The sequence below is a fragment of the Delphinapterus leucas genome, chromosome 1 (genome assembly GCF_059928025.1).
Source record: "Delphinapterus leucas isolate spDelLeu-1000000601 "Yukka" chromosome 1, BTC_Dleu_Yukka2, whole genome shotgun sequence".
NCBI lineage: Eukaryota > Metazoa > Chordata > Mammalia > Artiodactyla > Monodontidae > Delphinapterus > Delphinapterus leucas.
In genome coordinates this window covers 95085330-95105919 of record NC_143129.1, presented here as the reverse complement: position 1 = coordinate 95105919, position 20590 = coordinate 95085330, and the positions used below count along the sequence as shown (strand labels likewise).

Here is a 20590-nt window from a genome sequence, read left to right as displayed (position 1 = left end):
ATACTGAGGGATAACTGAGGCCAATTTATAATTTAATAGCTCACATTTGGACCTGTTTGGAGTTATTGTAATAGTTAAATAATCAGGCTTTTAGAATCCTACCTGTTCTTTCACAAAGTATTCTTTTATGCCTCATGGACTTTTCAAGTGTAATTCTAACATGAAATTATTTCCTTTTGAAAATATTTTAAAGCAAAATGTGTAATAAATTATTCTTTATAGTTGCTTCTTTATTTACTTTTGAGGTATAAAACCTAAAGGTCCTTTAACACTTTGAAGCCCTTTACAAGGAGAGCCTCCCTTTTTGAGGTTGGTTTGCTAATTGAAGAGCCTTTTCTTACAATTTCTTGTAGACTCAGAAGTTATACTAATGTCACTGGTCATGAAGTTACAATTTAGAGTATGATTTTATCATTTTAGAAGACAGTGGTATATAAGATTTTATGCAAAAGACTATATTGGAAAGTTGACTGAATGTTAGAGAGCATGTAGGGAGATCTCATACTGCTAGTGGGAGAGATAATTGGTCAAGTAATTTGGAGAGTAATATGGTAATATCTGGAAAAGTTGAAAATGTACATACCATATAATCTAGCAATTATACTTTTAGAAATAATATATCTAGAGAAACATGTACATGGAGATGTATGTACAAAGATATTTGTTTCAATGTTGTTTGCAATGGTGTAAAATTGAGAATGACTTAAATGTCCATCTTTAGGGGAATGAATGTATAGAATCCAGTATAAATCATATGATGGAATACTATATTGAACTAAAATGATTAAATTTGATATGTGTCAACATAGATCTCACACATATATATAACAGTAAAAACATACAGTTAAAACACATATAAAACAGTAAACATATGTATAATAGTAATGACAGGAAGAATACACATCAAATTCATGATAGTATTGCCTTGGAGTGGGGGTAGCTAGGGGTGGGGGAGAAGACCGGGAATTGGGAGGGGAATAAAGGAGCTGCGGTTTTATTTATAATATTTCCTTCATATGAAAAAAAATCTGAAGCACATATGATAAGGTTTACATTGATAAAATCCAGACAAATTGATATAGCATTATATTTGATGTATTATCTGAACTGCTCCATGTTTATAAAATCTTTTAAATTAATAAATTTATGGTTTAATTTTAGAATTCAACTTGATATTGTAAAGTGTGTCTTGAAAGAAAGATAATTGTTCGAACATTTTTTCCATTTCTAGTAAACCTCTGGATAATGCCAGTAAGCTTGCTCAGCTTGTTGAAAAAAAACTTGAAAACTACTACAAGATTGATGAAAAGAGCCTAATAAAGGTAACATATAAAAGATAAATAGTGGTTATGCATAAAGTCTGTCTTATTTCTTTCTAAACCAAGGAAACTGTTGTTCATTCATTTTCCAGTATTGATTTGAGAATCATTAACACAGATCCCCAATTTTGATTTGGGAATCACTGATATAAGTGGTAGTAGAAGTCTTAATAGACAGTGTGGCTTAGAGGAGAAGATAAGGGTTTTGAAATGAGCATTTTGTCTATATCCTGGCTATGCCATTTAATTCATAGATATGTCAATTAGCAAATGATGTAACTTCTCTGTGCCTAAGTTTTCTTATCTATAAAATGGGAATAATAAGAGAATACCTATATTATAAAATAGAGGATTAAATGAGTTAATACATAAAAAGTTTTTAGAATAGTGCTTGCAACTGAGTAAACGGTTAATAAACATAATTTTTCCTGTTATCACCAGCTTTGTGTTCTTGGACATATTATTTACTCTGAGTTGTATTTTCATCTATAAAATGGATCAGATGATATGTACCTTACTTGGTTGGTATGAAGATTAGGCAGATTAGCTTGTGTTTGGCATATAATAGGAGTTTAATGAATGATAGCTATTACTATCTTATCAAGATAATATAAAGTAATCTAAGACTAAGATTAGAACCTGGGGAATTCTAGCATTTGAGCTTGGGTTGGAGAGTGAAGAGCTTGAGTAGACTGACAGAGGTGGTGCCACAGGGCTAGGAAGCCATATTACAGTAGCTGAAAAATAAAAAGAAGGAACTGTTGATAGTTTAGAAGAGGAGATGGGCAAGGAAACCACCAATTACAATGCATGTAGTAAGAGGAATGAGAGAATAATACATGAAATGTAGTGGGAACATAGGCTGGGGCTTAATCTTATTGTAACTGGAGTCTTGGAAAGCATCCTAGAGGAAGAGGCCCTTGAGCTTGAAGAATGAGTATAACAGAAGAGGGAGTTTTTTTCTTGGATAACAGGGTTCTTTGGGCAGAAGCATAGAGAAAAAGGCAAAATTCACAAACAACTTGGCTAGAATGGAGGGTGTAAGATTAGATGTAATGTTGGTTCAGAACTTTAAAAGTTACTAGTTTTTGGTTTGGAGGACTAGTGAAATCTGTTGTCCTGGTTGTAGTTATGAATATAATGGCTCGGTATACATAGTATAGTAGGTAGTCAATAAATGTTTGTTGAATGAGGAAAGAGATAAACGATCATTATATTAGTTAATGTCCCTTTAGTCCTTCATGATTTCAATGATAAAAAGGAAAATCCACAAAAACCAAACTTGTCCTTTCCATTCTTTCTGCCTCAGAAATTATACACCTTTCAAATGCTTGATACCTTTTCTTCATTCAAGGACCTGAGAGTCACCTCCTTTTTGAAGTCTTTCCTCACTCTTCAGGTCAAGCGATTCTTCCTCTCACATACTTTCGTAGCCCCAAGCCCTGATATAGCACTTATATTGCACAGTCTTTTTCCTATTCATATTTCTGAAGACTCATAACTTACATGTATTGAGGGCTTACTAAGTGCCAGGCACTGTGATAAGTGTTCATGGTATTATTACATTTAATCTTTACAGTAATCTTGTAGGGCAGAGGTTCTGATTAAATATATATATTTTGTTTTTTAATGAGAATACTGAGATATTAACAAGTTAAGCAATTTGTCCAAAGTTGTACAACAAGAAAGTGGTCAAGGCTGGGAATTCCCTGGAGGCTCAGTGGTTAGGACTCCATGCTGTCACTGCCGAGGGCCCATGTTCGATCCCTGGTCAGGGAACTAAAATCCCATAAGCTGCGTGGCGTGGCCAAAAAATTAACAAAAAAAAAAATGAAAGAGAGAAAGTGGTCAAGGCTGGATTCACACCCAGATCTACCTGATTCCAGAGGCTGTGCTCTTAATCACTATACCATACTATCTCAAGGTTTATTTAAATGAGTGAATGGTTAACTAAAAAAATTTTAAAGATCTATTCTATGTAGTTTACCTTTGTCTGCTGGAAGTAAATAAATAAGAAATGTTTGTCTGAGTTGTAGTTATCTCTTACTGCTCCAAATAATAATCCAGAGAATTTATTACTTTTTAAAATGAAGTATGGAAGATACTGATATTAACAATGATTTTTCCCAGCACTATTATTCACTGTTTAATGATTAGTGCTGTTTGTGAGTTAATGATAGCAAAGCTTTCATTGTCATTTACCATCTTAGCTGGCATCAATGTAATCTTTTAAAATGCGTAATGGTTAAGAGTACAGGCCATGGAGTGAAGCTGACCTGGGTTTGAATCTCCATTCTACCACATACTAGCTAGCTATGTGATTTGGGCAAGTTACTTAATTTTAAGCCTTAATGCCCCCATTGTCAAATGGAGTTAATAATCCCTGTCTCACAGGGTTGCTATAAGAATTAAATAATATGGATATTTCTTGCTTAGCACAGTGTGTAGCATAAAGAGCTCAAGTAATAACTACTATTCATAATTTATATCAGTTTTAGTGTTTATGGAGCTAAATTCCTAAGGAAATAGATTTAGTGCAGGCCAAATGTTACTTTTTTTAAAGGAATTTTCACAATATCGTATTATTGAGTATAGCCTCTTACTCTAATTATGAAAGCTTTTGGTTTTGTAGTCTTATTTTTTTCCCCTGTTATACCACTCAGATTTTTCTGTTTTAATATAACTTCACATTCTTAGGAATGGGGCAGAACTTAGGAAAAGTCTGCTTTTGTTTTCTAAGATACTAAAAATATGTTCACACAAAGGAATTGAAGTTTCTTAAGATAATTTTATTTTGTTATTCCAGGGTAAAACTCATTCCCAGCTCATAATAATTGATCGTGGCTTTGATCCTGTGTCCACTGTCCTGCATGAACTGACCTTTCAGGCAATGGCATATGATCTACTGCCGATTGAGAATGATACATACAAGCAAGTATAACTTGAAGGGAATATATAGGGCATATACAAACAGGATAGGATATTAGCATTTAATGATTCGTGCAGGCACCAGAAATCTAAAGCCCCTGTAACCTTTTTCATTCAGAGACTTTATCCTTCTCTTACCCCTATAATCATAATCTGTTAAAAATATCTTGACCTTGTTAGTTAATGGGTAATTTAACTGCTTTGAAGCTTTTTTGGTGTATTTGCTTCCTTAACTGTGTCTACAACAAAAATAGATTTGAAACAGCTGGAATTTGTACTTTTCAGTAAATACCAGGCTCACTACTATATTTATTGAAGTGAAAACCATATTCAAATTGGTTAGGCTGTGATTATTCTGAATCACACATCCAAAAGTTATCTATATGTGTGTCTTGTCAACATAGTGTATTTAAAAAGATTAGAAGACTAGGAACCTCATTAGGATGGTTATTGAGAATAGATACAAGTTTACCAATTTGGTACCTATTATTGACTTAACTCTGATATAAGCATATTAACTTTAAAAGTAATATCAAGTAGCTAAATGAAAAATGAAATCACTTTTCTGTTAAGGAACCATTTTATTGTACCTTTGTGCATCATTTATGAGTGTGTGTATATATATACACACACATACATATATATATATATATATATATACACATAAATATATAACATGTTGTTTGATATCATAATTTCTAAATCCAAATTGGCATATTTTAGCTAAGGTTTACTGCTTTGAGCATAGTAATAAAAAAGAAAATTAGTTTTCTGAAATTTTATGTTTAAATTAATTTAGTAATTTTAATAGATTAAAAAGATCCAAAAACTTGTGCTAATTATAATACTTAATATTTTTTCTTAAACCAAATATTGTTAAACTAATTTTTTATTTTCTATTGTATTTTTATTTGCATTCTGGTCAGATCCTGGCTTCTGAGTTTTTCTTTATTTGTATTAATGTTAGATGACGTAGATCAACATTTTTCTAATATAAAAGTAGTTTTTCTAATATAAAAGTAGTTATTCTAATATAAAAGTAGTTTTAAGCAATTTTTTCAGAATTTTCAGAAAGCATGTTGTTTACATCTCTTATCCTTTAGGTCTCTAAACCTACGTTGCTCAAGAGACTTAGAAACGACTTAAACTGATGGACACTTAAGAATTTGGTTCCAGACTATTGACATAAGTTTCAGACATTTCTAACCTAGTACTTTTTTAAAAAATTATCTCCCTAGGTTTGCTGGCAAGCAAAGCAAAGTTTAATTTTTTAAGAGTAGTAGAGAGACTTATTTAAAAACAAAAACAAAGAAGTCAGAGATCTTTTGAATGAATCGAAAAAGTCCAGGGATAAGACTAGGTGGAAGCACGAACTCCCTGTGGGTTGTGCTCCATCCCAATTTTTAATGGAAATAATGCAGAGCAGAAACTTCTAAGTATCCAGACTGTGTTCTTCATCTTGGTGACCTCTTTAAATGTACACTTAGGATTGTCATCATCTTTTAGTATTGTCAGGCCTGCTACCTTAATCTTTGTTTATAAATCAAAGGTTAAAGAAGTACAAAGTGGCATTTTAAATGACAAAAAGGCCTCTGTCCTTAGTGCAGTCTTGTAATTAAGCACAGTCGTTCTGCCTTTGGGCATCTGTAATTAAGACCAAATAGGTAGATGGTTTTATAGATGGGGCCTGAAATTTGGGGGATTGTAGAAATGATTATATTTATGCAGCAGAAATCTCCATTTATTGTCTGCTATCCAGTGCTAGGAAAGCTCAGTGCTGTCCATTCTGATCTTGAGGACGTTGACAGTCCCAGGGATGATTGAATTTTCCAGCTCACAAATGGAAGGAGGCTGGCTATTTGCACAAAAAGAGAAGCGAGGAATTACTTTTGGGGAAGCAGTCAGGAAGCCCATTTTGAGTAATTTCATGAACCTCTTGAATTGCCTCTCAGTTCAGTACAACTCATTAAAGCAATCAAGGTTTTTAATGGCTACACTAGTTTTTCTCTCATTTCCTTTCCCATTCTTTAAAGGAGATGTGGTTGTAGGGTTAGGGAAGAATATAGAAACAGATGATATATGTTTGTGAATTTTGTACCAACTCTGAAACACCTGCAGTACTTAATAGGCTACATTAGGGGGTGACATTTCTTTTCTTAATGGATGTTTGATAGTTGAGTTGATGGTTATTAGTATGTCAAAGTAGTGTTTTGAGCAACTGGAATACAAATTGTTAGTGTATTCACTCTTGTTCTTAAAGTTGATTGTGGAACGTTGAATTTTTGTTTCTAAGATACCACTTTGCTGAGATAAAACTCTATAATAATGACAGCTAAACCTAACGAAAGTAAAAAGGTCTTGGTAGACATAGCACTTTGATTTTTATTGTATGGATAGCAATATGCCTTAGTTTTGAGTATGTATTCATTATCCCCCAAAATAGTAGATGTATTCTTCAGCTTCTTGAGCTGTATCTTAAAATTATTGTTGATAAAAATGTTTCACTTTTTGGGTGGGAAAATAATCAAAAAGTTCATACTTCTCTCTACTTGTAGATATAAAACCGATGGGAAAGAAAAGGAGGCAATCCTTGAAGAAGATGATGACCTCTGGGTCAGAATTCGACATCGGCATATTGCAGTTGTATTAGAGTATGTGAACTCATTTTAATTTTTATTCCACATTTTTAAATGCTAAATACATGATAGTACATTTTGTAATCTTAAAATATTTTTGTAAAGAATTACACCTTAGAAATTTAAAGAATTCTCTTACAATTTGACAGGGAAATTCCCAAGCTTATGAAAGAAATTTCATCAACAAAGAAAGCAACGGAAGGAAAGGTAAGAGTGTTATTTAACTTTCAAGATAACGATGAAGGTGAATTTTAAAGTCTGTGTAAAATTTTTTATCTATTTAACTTTCCATTTTGGGAAATTTCTAACATACATGAAAGTAGAGAAAATAAACTTTCATGTACCCATTACCTAGCCTCAACAGTTAGCAACAGTTTCTCTGTCTTGCTCCATTAAAATTTATTTTTAAAAGGCCATTTAGCCAATTGCATTAATGCATTCTTGTTAGATTTTTTATATTGAGGTATAATTTACCTAAGTAAAGTGCACAAATCTTAAGTGTATACTGAATAACTTTTTACATACATATATATGTATTCATACACACACATACCTGTGGAACTACCACCTAAATTAAGATATAGGACATTTCTATCATTTCAGAAAGTTGCACAATAATATCTGTGAATAAAGAAAATTTAGCCTGATCCTTTCGAATCTGTATACCTTTTAAACTAGTTTTCTTAGTAGTTAATACCTCCTAGCTGTATAATGTAGAATAGAACTGGTGACAGGATATCCTTGTCTCATTTCCAACCTAAGGGGAAACGTGTTTGATATTTCATCATTGAGTATTATGGTAGTTTTAGATTATTTTAGATACATCCTTTGTCAGATTAAGAAGTTCCCTTCTATTCCATATTTGCCAACAGGTTTTTTTTGGTTTTGTTTTTTAAATCAGCAGTAGGTGTTGGATTTCATCAAATGCTGTATCAGCACCTATTGAAATTTTTTTCCCTCTTTTATTCTTTTAATGTGATAAGTTACATTCATTGATTCTCTAACATTAAACCAACCATGCATTCTTGGAATTAGCTCCACTTAGTCATGATACTTTATCCTTTTCCTATATCACTGGATTCTATTTGCTAATATTTTGCTTAGAATGTTTACTTCTAGGTTTATGAACTATAGTATTTCCCTGTAATAATTCTTGTGTGTGTGTGTGTGTGTGTGAGTGAGATAATCTTGTCAGGTTTTGGCAGCAAAATTATATTGGTCTTTAAATGAGTTGTAATGTTTTCCCTCTCATTCTCTGGAAGTGTTTGTGTAAGATTGTTATTACTTGTCTCATCATTGCTTGGAAGACTTCACAACTGAAGCAGTCTGGGCATGGAATTTTCCATTTTTATGGGGAAGTCTTTACTTACAAATTCTTTAATAGTTACAGAACTATTCAGATTTTTAATTTTTTTATATCAGTTTTGGGATGTTCATTTTTAAGGGATTTGTCTATTATATCTTCATTTTCAAATATCCTCTTATTATCTTTTCAGTGTCTGTAGAACCTATAGCTGTGTGCTATTTATTTAATCCTAATATTGTTAATTTGTGTTTTAGCCTACATACTATTAATATCCCTATATATATAATTAGTATTTCAAAGAACCAACTTTTGGCTTTGCTGATTTCGCTACTGTATGTTAGTTTTATGTTGGATTGATTTCTACTCATTTTTATTTCCTACCTTCAGTTTTCTTTGGCTTGTCTTTCTTTTTCTAACTTCTTGAGTTGGATGTTTACAGCACTGATTTTCAACCTTTTTTCTCTTACTATATATATTTATTTATTTCCTTCTTAACATTGTTGTAGCTGCATTCCCCAAGTTTTGGAATAACCTATTTTTATTTCGATTCAGCTCAAAATGTTTTCTAACTCTCATTGTGATTTCTTCTTTGACTTATGTGTTATATAGGAATATGTTTTTTAATTTCAAAGAGTTTGGGAATTTTATACTTGTCTTTCTGTTATTGAATTGTAATTTAACTATATAGTGGTCAGAGAATGTGCCATGTATGATTTCAGTCCTTTGAAATTTGTTCAGACTTGACTTGTGACCTATCATATGACCTATTGTGGTTAAGTACCCAATGTGTACTTGAAAAGAATACAAATTCTATGTGTGTCAATTAAATCAAGTTGGTTCATCATGTTATTCAAATATTTCTTTACTCATTTTTTATCTGCTTTTTGTATCAGTTACTGAGAATGGTATCGCTTATGGCTATGAATTAGTCTATTTTTTTTAGACCTGTCAACTTTCAAAGCTATATCGACTGATAAAGCCATGTTAATTATAGTCTTTATAAATTTAAGATAGTTACCTTTCTGTTGAATTTATCTTTTATCAATACAAAATGTCATTTTGTTTTTCATTTGCAATATTTCTTGACTTAAGCTCTACTTTGTCTGATTTTAATATAGCCATACCTGCTTTATTTTGGCTAGTGTTTACATGGTATATCTTTTCTCATCCTTTATTTTCACCAATTTGTGCCTTTATGTTTAAAGTGTGCTTCTTAAAAAGAGTTTGTATTGATAGTTGAGGTTTGTTTATTTATTCAATCTGATGATCCTTATCTTTTAATTAGAATGTTTAAGTCCATCTGTATTTCATGTAATTATTGATATAGTTGAATTTGTTACCATCTTATTTGTTTTCTCTTTATTTTATCCTTTTCCTTTTCTGCCTTCTTTATATATATAGGCCTTTTTTTTTTCTTTAAACTATTCCATTTTGTCTCCAAAATAAACTTTTGTTTTACCTTTTGGTATCCTTCCTGTAGTCATCATGTTGGGTACTACAAAATGTATCCTTATATTATCACAGTGTACCTTAAAGTATACTTTTGCCATGTCCTAAAGAATTCAAGAACCTTATAATAGTTTAACTCCATTTACCTCCCTTCCTCTTTTGTGCTATTGTTGTCATATATTTTACTGTAACATGTGTTATAAAGTCAGGATGTTATTTTTGTTTTAAATTCTCAATAGACTTTTATATTGTCCACATAAATTTGAAATCTGTTGTTATTTATTCCTTATTGCTCTTCAGTGTTTCCATCTGGGCTGGATGATTTCTCTCAACTTTTGTTTTTATCTAAGGATATCTGTGTTTTATGGGTTTTACAGAGATACTTACTGTATTTAGAATTCAAAGTTGGCAGTTCTTTTTCTTTCAGCAATTTAAAGATTTAAATATGTCACCTTTTGGCTATCATGATTTCTGTCAAAGAAGCCAGCTGTCATGTTACTGTTAATTTCCTGAAGATAAAGTGTCTTTTTAAAGATTTTTGTCTTTATCTTTTAGTTTTAGCAATGTGACCATAATATGCCTTACTATGATGTGTTATTGTTGGTATTTATCCTCCTTGGGTTTATTGAGCTTCTTGAATCACTGGGTTGGTAACTTTCTTCATATTTGTAAAATTCTTGGCTCTTATTTCCTCACATCTTGATTTTGTCCTAGTCTGTCTTTCCTCTCCTTCTAGGATTCCATTCACTTGTGTTTTAGATTTTTGCACCATATTCTACATCTCTTCTATCCTGTTCCTTATTTTCCCACTTTTTTCCTCCTCTGTGCTTTAATTAAATATTTTCTATTAACCTGACTTTCAGTCCCCTACTTTTTTTTTTTTTGCGGTACACGGGCCTCGCACTGTTGTGGCCTGTCCCGTTGCAGAGCACAGGCTCCAGACGCGCAGGCCCAGCGGCCATGGCTCATGGGCCTAGCCGCTCTGCGGCATGTGGGATCTTCCCAGACCGGGGCATGAACCTGTGTCCCCTGCATCGGCAGGCAGACTCTCAACCACTGCACCACCAGGGAAGCCCGAGTCCCCTACTTTTGTCTGTTGTATCCAGTCTGCAGTTAAACCCATTCAACATATTGTTTCTTAAACTGCATTAGAAAGTAAAGTTCCCCCTTTATAGTATAAAATTGTATGAGTTTTGACAAATGTATACTCTCATATAACCACAACCAAGATATAGAACAATTCCATCAACACCTCCCCCCGCAATTGCCTTGTGCCACTTTGTAGGCAACCTCTCCACTCAACTCTGATCCCCTCAGAACCACTGATCTATTTTCTTTCCTATAGTTTTGCCTTTTCCAGAATGACAGCTAAATAGAATAATACAATATGGCTTTTTCATTTAATATAATGCACTTGACATTCATCCATGTGACATGTAACAGGAGCTTCAACACTTTTTATTGCTGAGTAGTATTCCATTGTATGGATATACTACATTTTATCTGTTCACAAGTTGCAGAACATTTAGGTTTTTTCCAGGTTGTTGACAATTACAAATAAAGCCACTGTGAACATTCAGGTTTTGTGTGAACAAATGTTTTCATTCAGTTGGATAAATAAGTGTAAGATTGCTGGGTCATATGGTAAATGTATATTTAATTTTCTAGGAAACTTCCAAACTGTTTTCCTAATTTGCTGTACCATTTTACAGTCTCACCAACAATGTATGAGTCATTCGTTGTGTTTTTAATTTCAAAGTTGCATTTAATTCTAGGACATCCACTGAATTTTTTTTTTTTGTGGTACGCGGGCCTCTCAATGTTGTGGCCTCTCCCGCTGCGGAGCACAGGCTCCGGACTCGCAGGCTCAGCGGCCATGGCTCACGGGCCCAGCCGCTCCGCGGCATGTGGGATCCTCCAGACCGGGGCACGAACCCGTGTCCCCTGCATCAGCAGGCAGATCTCAACCACTGCACCACCAGGGAAGCCCCATTGAATTTTATTTTTAAAAAGTCTATAATTCTCTATTGAAATACTCTATCTTTTCATCCATTTAGTTCATCTTTTCACCTGTTTTCTTTAACATAAGTGTGATATTTTAAAGTCCTTGTCTGCTAACTCCAGCGTCTGGATTTTCTTGGGTCTACTTTTATTGACTGTTTCATCACTTGAGTATCAATCACTTTTTCCTGTTTTACATGTCCAGTAATATATTACTGTATGTTAGACATTGTGGATGCTATGTTGCAAAGGCTCTTGATGATGTTCTCTTTACTAAGAGTATTGAGTTCTGTTCTGGCAGGCAATTAATTTGTTAGTGAATAACCTTGATTCTGTTGAGACTTCATGTCAGGCTTTTGTTATGTTGAGTGTATTTCACTTTTGCATTTAGTCTGAAGATATAGTCCTTCCAGGACTAAATGTCTGGGATGTTCATTTAGAACTGTCTACTTTGTCTGGATCAGAGAATGCCAATATTGTCTTGCATTAAGACCCCTCTGAAATCTCTGCAGTTGTTCTCTGCTAGGCCTTTAAGAGTTATGCCCTGTATATGTGCAGCTTCGTATTTGGCCAGGGATGCTAAGGCAACCCTTCTACACGTCTTTGAGTTATGTTGTGACTGGCTCTTTTCTCTATTAACCCTGGACCCCAAACCCTACCTCAGTAGCCCCAAACTCTGATCTCTTTTTCCTCTGCCCAGAGAGACTTGCTTTCTACTTAAACTCTACTTCCTTTCACTGTGTTTTGGAAAATGTTTCAGGGAAGAGCCAGGATGAGTGCAGGGATCACCGTCTATGCTTTCCTTTGCTCAAGTAACCTAGCTTTGAGCTATTTTTGAAAACTCCTTTGCCTGAAAGCTGTCGTCTTTTTTATTTTGTCCAATTTTGTTTTTGTTTATGGAGGGAGAATTTTTTTCTTTCTTCTTTTGCGGTACGCAGGCCTCTCACTGTGTGGCCTCTCCTGTTGTGGAGCACAGGCTCCGGACGCACAGGCTCAGTGGCCATGGCTCACGGGCCCAGCTGCTCCGCGGCATGTGGTATCCTCCCGGACCTGGGCATGAACCCGTGTCCCCTGTATCGGCAGGCGGACTCTCAACCACTGCGCCACCAGGGAACCCCCCGGAGAATAATTTTTGTATCAGTTGCTTTATCATGGCTACAACTGGAAACCTTGAATTTGTTTTCTTTTTAAAATTGCCAAATATTTAGTAAATTAATAAATATTTAAAACTACAGAATTTTAAAGTTGTTATATAAAAATAACTGAATCATAAGTTTGTTTTAAAAAATGTTTTATTTTTCCTAGACATCACTTAGTGCTCTTGCCCAACTGATGAAAAAGATGCCCCATTTCCGTAAACAGATTACTAAGGTAAGCAGTATCGTACATAAGATATGTTATCATTTTTAGTTTATTAGTCCATCCAGTTCTGTAGTCAGGTTTAGCAGTGGGTGTCATGGAATACTTGGTGTTAGTTGTCCTCTAAAACCTTACTTTAGGTCTGAGAAATACCCCAAATATCTAAGCTCCCCAATGGAGTTCTCTCTATGTATACTCTTGATTTATATCTTTATTTTGAATAGCCAAACAGAAAAAGCTTAATATTTATCAACTTAATAAGAAAATTCAACATTGGATTGACAAGTGGTTGTTGTTATACTTGGTTCGTTGAATTAATAGTTATTTTAAAATTTTTATTTATTTATTTATTTTTGGTTGCATTGGGTCTTCATTGCTGCATGCCGGCTTTCTCTAGTTGTGGTAAGCAGGGGCTACTCTTCATTGCGGTGTGCGGACTTCTTACTGTGGTGGCTTCTCTTGTTGTGGAGCATGGGCTGTAGGCATGCTGGCTTCAGTAGTGGTGGCGCACAGGCTTAGTTGCTCCGCGGCATGTGGGATCTTCCTGGACCAGGGCTCAAACCCGTGTCCCCTGCATTGACAGGCGGATTCTTAACCACTGCGCCACCAGGGATGTCTGAATTAATAGTTATATATCAGTAGATTTAAGAGCAATCAAAGCTGTGTGGGCAAGTAAAGTTTTGTTTTTTTGCTGTTCCAGTCCTTCTTACAAGTATTTATCAGAATAATATTTACATATTTTTTATCATATTGCTCCCTAATCAAGAATCAATAACATAAATTCAAACTTCTTCTGCTTGACTTTAAGGACTTCACTATTTTTTTCTCACCTTATTTTTCACTACTCATAAGCCCAACACAAATTCAACCCTTCCATTCTGTTTTTTGTGGTCTGTTGATTATCCCCTGTAGATCATGGTAATTTTCACTTTTTTCCGTTCTCGAGATGTTTCCCTTGATTTATATGGTACCTCCTTCCCACCAAAGCCCATGCTTTCCTTCAGGCCCATCTCAAAAGTTTAATATTATCAGTTACACAGAAAGAAATGAAAATGCTTTAAATGATTGATTTCTTCTGTTTTTCAGCAAGTTGTTCATCTTAACTTAGCAGAAGATTGCATGAATAAGTTCAAGCCTAATATAGAAAAGCTCTGCAAAACTGAACAGGTATGTGCAGAGCCAGAAATACCTATGTTCAGGATAGATTTCCAGAATTAACTTTGTAAGGTAAAACCTAACTTTTTGTTCAATACAGTGCACTAGATCACAGAACCTCTTTTAGAAGGAGACTCACCCACTTGGTTTAATACATCATTCCTTACCAACGCTAACAAGTAGCTATACAGTATCATAGTAAGCAGTCCCTCCTAATCTGTGATTATGCATTTTTGGTTGAATGGGATGATTTAAGTGCTTGGAGCATTAATTCAGGGTAGCACTGTTGGCAGGCCTTTTTCAGTGGGTGCAGCATTTAAGGCAGCATCCTGCAGAATACTGTGTAGGCACATTTAATTAAAGTCTCCTCTATAATGCCAAAACTATTTAGATCAGTGCTGTCTAATAGAAGTAGATTGCAAGTCATGTATAATTTTAAATATTCTAGTAGTCACATTAAAAAGGTAAAAAGAAATGAGTGTGGTTAACTTTAATATATTTGATTTAACCCAGTACATCCAAAATATTATTTCGACATGTAATCAATATAAAACAATTATTGAAATATTTTACATTCTTTTTTTCACAAACAAGTCCTCAGAATCTGGTGTTTTAACTTAGAGCACATCTTAATTCAGACTAGACACATTTGAAGTGCTCAGTAGCCACATGCGGCTCATGTCTACCATATTAGCAAAGGTATAGATTAATGATTTTCTTCTCTGAATTATTTTTTGACTTTTTACATTTTGTACAGTATTAGTTTACAAGTGATACTCACATTTTCCTGTGAAAAGGCATCAGTGTTCCATTAAAATTTGGCAAGTTTTAGTAATAGGTTTTTTTTAACTGAAAAATGAATTTGGATCATAGACCACTGACTATATTTCATTTTCGTTAAGGACCTGGCACTTGGAACTGACGCAGAAGGACAGAAAGTCAAAGATGCTATGCGAGTACTCCTTCCAGTTCTACTCAACAAAAATCATGATAATTATGATAAAATAAGAGCAATCCTACTTTATATATTCAGTATTAATGGTAATGCAGACTTTATTTTCTTGAATATATTAAAATACCCAGCTCTAAAATCATTTTACAATAAGTGGTTTACTATTTGATCATAAGAAAATCTTAGAAAATTCAAAAGTAGTGGCTACAGTTGGTTAAGATAAATAAAAGGAAAAATGTGAAATTGGGAGCATACTGAAGGGTATATAATTTAAATGTTTGCTTTTTTTTAAAAAGCTTTATTCTTGGATACCTAAAACCTGGAAATGATTATGGTAGCAATTATTTGACTGTGCACTCATATTTTACTTATCTAAGGAACTACGGAAGAAAACTTGGACAGGTTGATCCAGAATGTAAAGATAGAAAATGAGAGTGACATGATTCGTAACTGGAGTTACCTTGGTGTTCCCATTGTCCCTCCCGTAAGAAATTTTACATTCTGTATATACTTATACATACGCATGTGTGGTCATTTGCATTAAACATGTTTTCTTATGTGGGAATCCATGTGGACAGTCTTCTTAATTTTACTCTGTTGATTTGGTAAGTAAAATATTAATAATTTCATTTTTTTCCATATATGAGTAATTTGGACAAGTACATTTTTCTAGTGAATTTATATCTTACAGCTTCTGTTGTAATTTGCTATTTATGCTTTTCTTTTTATGATTCATTTATAGCAGAATTTGAAGAACTCTGTATAGAATCTCACTCTTTCCCATCGAGTTTTATATAAGCACTTTGGAGTAAACATATTTTCTGATACTATCATAAATTTTATCATTAATGCACAAAATACTGTGAAGTTACGTGACCACACCTATTCAGATTTTTTGAGTAGGCTTTTCCACTCTTAGTTTTAAGTCAACTGCACCATAGTGTTTGTTGTAAATTAAACATCTTGTTAGAAAACTTAAGAAAATATCACTAAATAAAATTACTGATTTTTAATTTTTTCCTCTAATTATATTAGTCTCAACAAGGCAAACCATTAAGAAAGGATCGGTCTGCAGAAGAAACGTTTCAGCTCTCTCGATGGACACCTTTTATCAAAGATATTTTGGAGGTAAAATTAATTAAATTTTATCTATACCGAGTGCCCTTCTGTACAATATTTTTTACTCTTTGTATATTTATCTGTCAGTCTGAGCATATCTATGGGTCAGGAATTATCTGCAGTACTGGGAGAGTTCACAAAAGAAGGCTGTATCTGGTGTTAAGGGAGGAAAGGAAACTCTTGAAGATTCTCTCCTTAAAGACTGCAAATTCATACCACTGACTGACTCAAAATAAATTAAAAAAAAAAAGCACACACATGCTTTATGAAAAAAACTCTGTTTGAAATAACTATATGTAGCAGAAATATAAATAATTTAGTTGAATGAAAGTTCAACAAAATAACATTTGTTTATGACCACTATTAGAAAGTGTTAGACTCCAGTATTCTTGGAAATGTATTTGTGATTAAAATGTAAACCTCCAGTGGAATATTACTCAGCCATACAAAGAAACAAAATTGAGTTATTTGTAGTGAGGTGGATGGACCTAGAGACTGTTGTACAGAGTGAAGTAAGTCAGAAAGAGAAAAATACCATATGCTAACACATATATATGGAATCTTAAAAAAAAAATGGTTCTGAAGAACCTGGGGCAGGACAGGAATAAAGACGCAGGTGTAGAGAATGGACTTGAGGACACGGGGAGGGGGAAGGGTAAGCTGGGACGAAGTGAGAGAGTGGCATGGACTTATATATACTACCAGATATAAAATAGATAGCTAGTGGGAAGCAGCTTCATAGCACAGGGAGATCAGCTCGGTGCTTTGTGACCACCTAGAGGGGTGGGATAGGGAGGGTGGGAGGGAAACACAAGAGAGAGGAGATATGGAGATATATGTATATGTATAGCTGATTCACTTTATTATAAAGCAGAAACTAACACACCATTGTAAAGCAATTATACTCCAGTAAAGATGTTAAGAAAAAAAATGTAAGCCTCACTATAGTTTGCTTTTATAGTCAACAGGTGGCTGATGCCTTTAGTACTGTTTACTTTTAGAAAATAATATTCAATTATAGGAAATTAGAAAATGAACTAATAAAAATCACATTATGAGCTCAATAAAGTCATGATATTGATTCTTGAGTCATAATCAGATAGTTCTACTTATTCCAATTTGCCTTTAACTTATTAAACTTTAATTTCTACTTTCCTATGGAAACTAATTGTGTACAATTTATTCCTATGATTTTTCTGTTTTACTTGACTAATTCTATGTCATTCACACATGCTTAATATAGATGAAAAGTTTAAAGAGTTTAGACTTTTTTTTCTGCAGCATAAGTTTTTTTTTTTTCTGATCCATAACAAGGATATAGAACTAAGTAGTTTTTCTTTGCTAGTATTTTAAAAATAAGAATTGACTTTCTCAAACCCTTTAACAAGGATTTGCATATTAAATTCAGAAAACCCACTTTTACCTCAGTGGCAGTCTACGGCCTTCAGGGTTTCTCCTGAAACTTGGTTTCTTCACATCTTGCAGTCTTATTGAAATATTCTAGGACTACTGAGTACCTTGTGCCCATTCCTTGTGTCCATTCCTACTTATTGATACCATGTGTACAACCATGCTCTAATGCAGTGGTCTCTAAACTTTCTTGATTATGCACACTTAATCATAATAGATGTGATCAGGAGCCTAAAGTATATGATTATTTATTTATAAACTATATAAATTCTGTATTGATAAAATACTATGTGTACAGTATATACAATTACACATAAATATATAATAAAATATTAACCCTAAAAAGAAGGAAAATTTTTAAAATGAAATGAAAAGGAAAGCCTCGCTCATCCCATTGGCTTGTCTTGAATACACCTAGGCCACATTCTGTTTTAGAGCCACCGCTATGCAATTCTGTTTTAGAGCCACCGCTATGAAGGGCAAGGCCTGGACTCCAGTAGCCTAAGAGGTCTGTCAGGATTAAGATGGTATTTAGAAACCCCTAGCACTGGGCTTCCCTGGTGGCGCAGTGGTTAAGAATCAGCCTGCCAATCCAGGAGACACGGGTTCAAGCCCTGGTCTGGGAAGATCCCACATGCTGCGGAGCAGCTAAACCCATATGCCACAACTACTGAGCCTGTGCTCTAGAGCCCGTGTGCCACAGCTACTGAAGCCCATGTGCCTAGAGCCCGTGCTCTGCAACAAGAGAAGCCATCGCAATGAGAAGCCCGTGCACTGCAACGAAGAGTAGCCCCCGCTCACCGCAACTAGAGAAAGCCCGTGCACAGCAACAAAAGACCCAACACAGCCTAAATAAATAAATAATAAAATAAATTAATTTATTTTTTAAAAAAGGAACCCCTAGCACTCTAAAGAGAAAGATCCTTATAAGGTACCTGGAATTCTCACACCGAAGTGGGAACCCTCCAGATGAAGAAATACAGGCATGCAATAAATATTAGTTTAATAAGTAAATGATTTCATTAATTTTTGTAGCAATTAAGATTTGTGAGTTTCAAAAAGAAGGCTAACCTTATTTTATTAAATATATATCCTTATGTTCCTTAATTGTAAACACAAGTTTTGAGTTTTATGTAAAACAAACAAAATCCTGGAATTTACAATATTTTCTTGATGGTTTTAACTCTTTTCTTTCCTAGGATGCCATTGATAATAGATTAGATTCAAAAGAGTGGCCATATTGTTCCCAGTGTCCAGCAGTATGGAATGGCTCAGGAGCTGTAAGGTAAAACCTATAAATGAAAGCCAGTGAAATTGTCACTATGAAATTACAGACTAATAACTGAAAAGGTACACAGGTATTCCTATATTGGTAACTCTTCTTGAAGCATATAGTCACTTAAAAGGCAGTTTTTCTTTAACTGTAACCTGTTTTAGATGAGTCCAGATAAGCAATATGAAAATGTGCCTTATTATAAAAAAAACTTTCATGAAACTAGAGAATTTCTCCACTCATCTTTTTTTTTCTTCACATTAGCAGAGGACATAATCCTTTTTGATGATTTTTTTGGTGATAAAATATTTGAGACATTCAGAAAGCTGTAGACAATATTATAATGCATACCCTATACTCAGTGACCAGCTTAACAAATAAATCATACAGTTCAAGCTTCCTATATATCACTCTCTGATTTTTATTCTCCCTTTCTTCACTATCCTGAATTTGGTGTTTACCATTCACCTGTGCATCTTTATACATTTCCTACATATATCTGTATTCTAAATTATGTATAGAGTTGTGTTTTGCAGGATTTTTCTCTTGGTCTTTGGCTTTTAGCAGTTTAACTATGATGTGTCTAGGCGGAGTTCTTTTTGTGTTTATTCTACCTGGGGTAGTTGAGTTTTCTTGGATCTACAAGTTAATATTTTTCATCAAATTTTGGGAACTGTTCAGTTGCTGTTTCTTAAAATTTTTTTTCTGCCTGTTTCTCCCTCTTCTTTTGAAACTCCATTACTCATGTGTTGGAAAGTTTGACTTTGTCTCATGGGTCACTGAGGCTGTTTACCTTTCTTCCACCTTTTTTCTTTCTGTTCTTCAGATATGCTAATATCTATTGATCCATCTTCAATTCTTTGATTCTTTCTTCTGACATCTCAAATCTGCTATTGAACCCATCTAGTGAATTTTTCATTTCAGTTATTGTGCTTTACACATTTTGAATTTCCATTTGCTGCTTTTTTAGTTTCCATTTCTCTTTTGAAATTCCCCATTGATTAACATAGTATCAGCATGGTTTTCTTTAATTATTTGATCATATTTATAATAGATTCTTCAAAGTCTGCTAATCCAACATCTGGATTCACTCAGGGTCAGTTTCTATTGATGGCTTTTTTCCAACGTGTGGGACACACTTTACTGTTTTCTTACATAACTACTAATTTTTGCTTGAAAGTTGCATCTTTTAGATACTGTACTGTAGCAACTCTAAACTGTTTTTTGTTTTAGTAACTTGTATGGACTTAAGCTGTGGGATCACTGCCCCCTGCAGCTTAGCCACTGATGTCATTGCAGGGGTTTTTAATTTTAAATTTAATTTTTTTGCTTGGTTCCTAGTGGTTGCCCTATGTCTGAATAGTTTAGAGGTCAGCCAGTTATCTGGGCAGAGGTTGTGTTTAGACATCTCACGCCTTCCATCATCTGCTGATCAATCCGAGTGTGGGTTAAGAACTGCATTGCAAGTCAGAGTCGGTTCTTGAGTCTTCCCCCCACACCACCACCCTTCTTTTTTTTCCTATTCTTTCCCTGGGCTTTCTCTGGCTTGTCCTGGCACAAGCATAATTTGGCAGTCAGCTAAGGATGTGGGGAGTTTGTCTTTGTCTTCTTTGGCTTTCGTACGTTCAGGATTTCCCCATTAAATTTCTGGCTGATGTGCCACCTATCCCATACTGGGACCAA

The 20590-nt window shown here is 34.2% G+C and overlaps 1 protein-coding gene across 1 annotated transcript in view; it reads left to right on the top strand.

Annotated features, from left to right (window-relative positions):
• The window catches only part of STXBP3 (syntaxin binding protein 3), a 60832-nt gene that overhangs the window by 26545 nt on the left and 13697 nt on the right, over window positions 1-20590 (top strand). The window contains exons 8-17 of the mRNA XM_022584179.3: window positions 1232-1322; window positions 4126-4250; window positions 6803-6898; window positions 7033-7090; window positions 12945-13010; window positions 14085-14165; window positions 15056-15194; window positions 15483-15589; window positions 16141-16233; window positions 18834-18919. Of these exons, the coding sequence (XP_022439887.1) occupies window positions 1232-1322; window positions 4126-4250; window positions 6803-6898; window positions 7033-7090; window positions 12945-13010; window positions 14085-14165; window positions 15056-15194; window positions 15483-15589; window positions 16141-16233; window positions 18834-18919 (942 nt within the window). The remainder of the gene's footprint in view (window positions 1-1231; window positions 1323-4125; window positions 4251-6802; window positions 6899-7032; window positions 7091-12944; window positions 13011-14084; window positions 14166-15055; window positions 15195-15482; window positions 15590-16140; window positions 16234-18833; window positions 18920-20590) is intronic.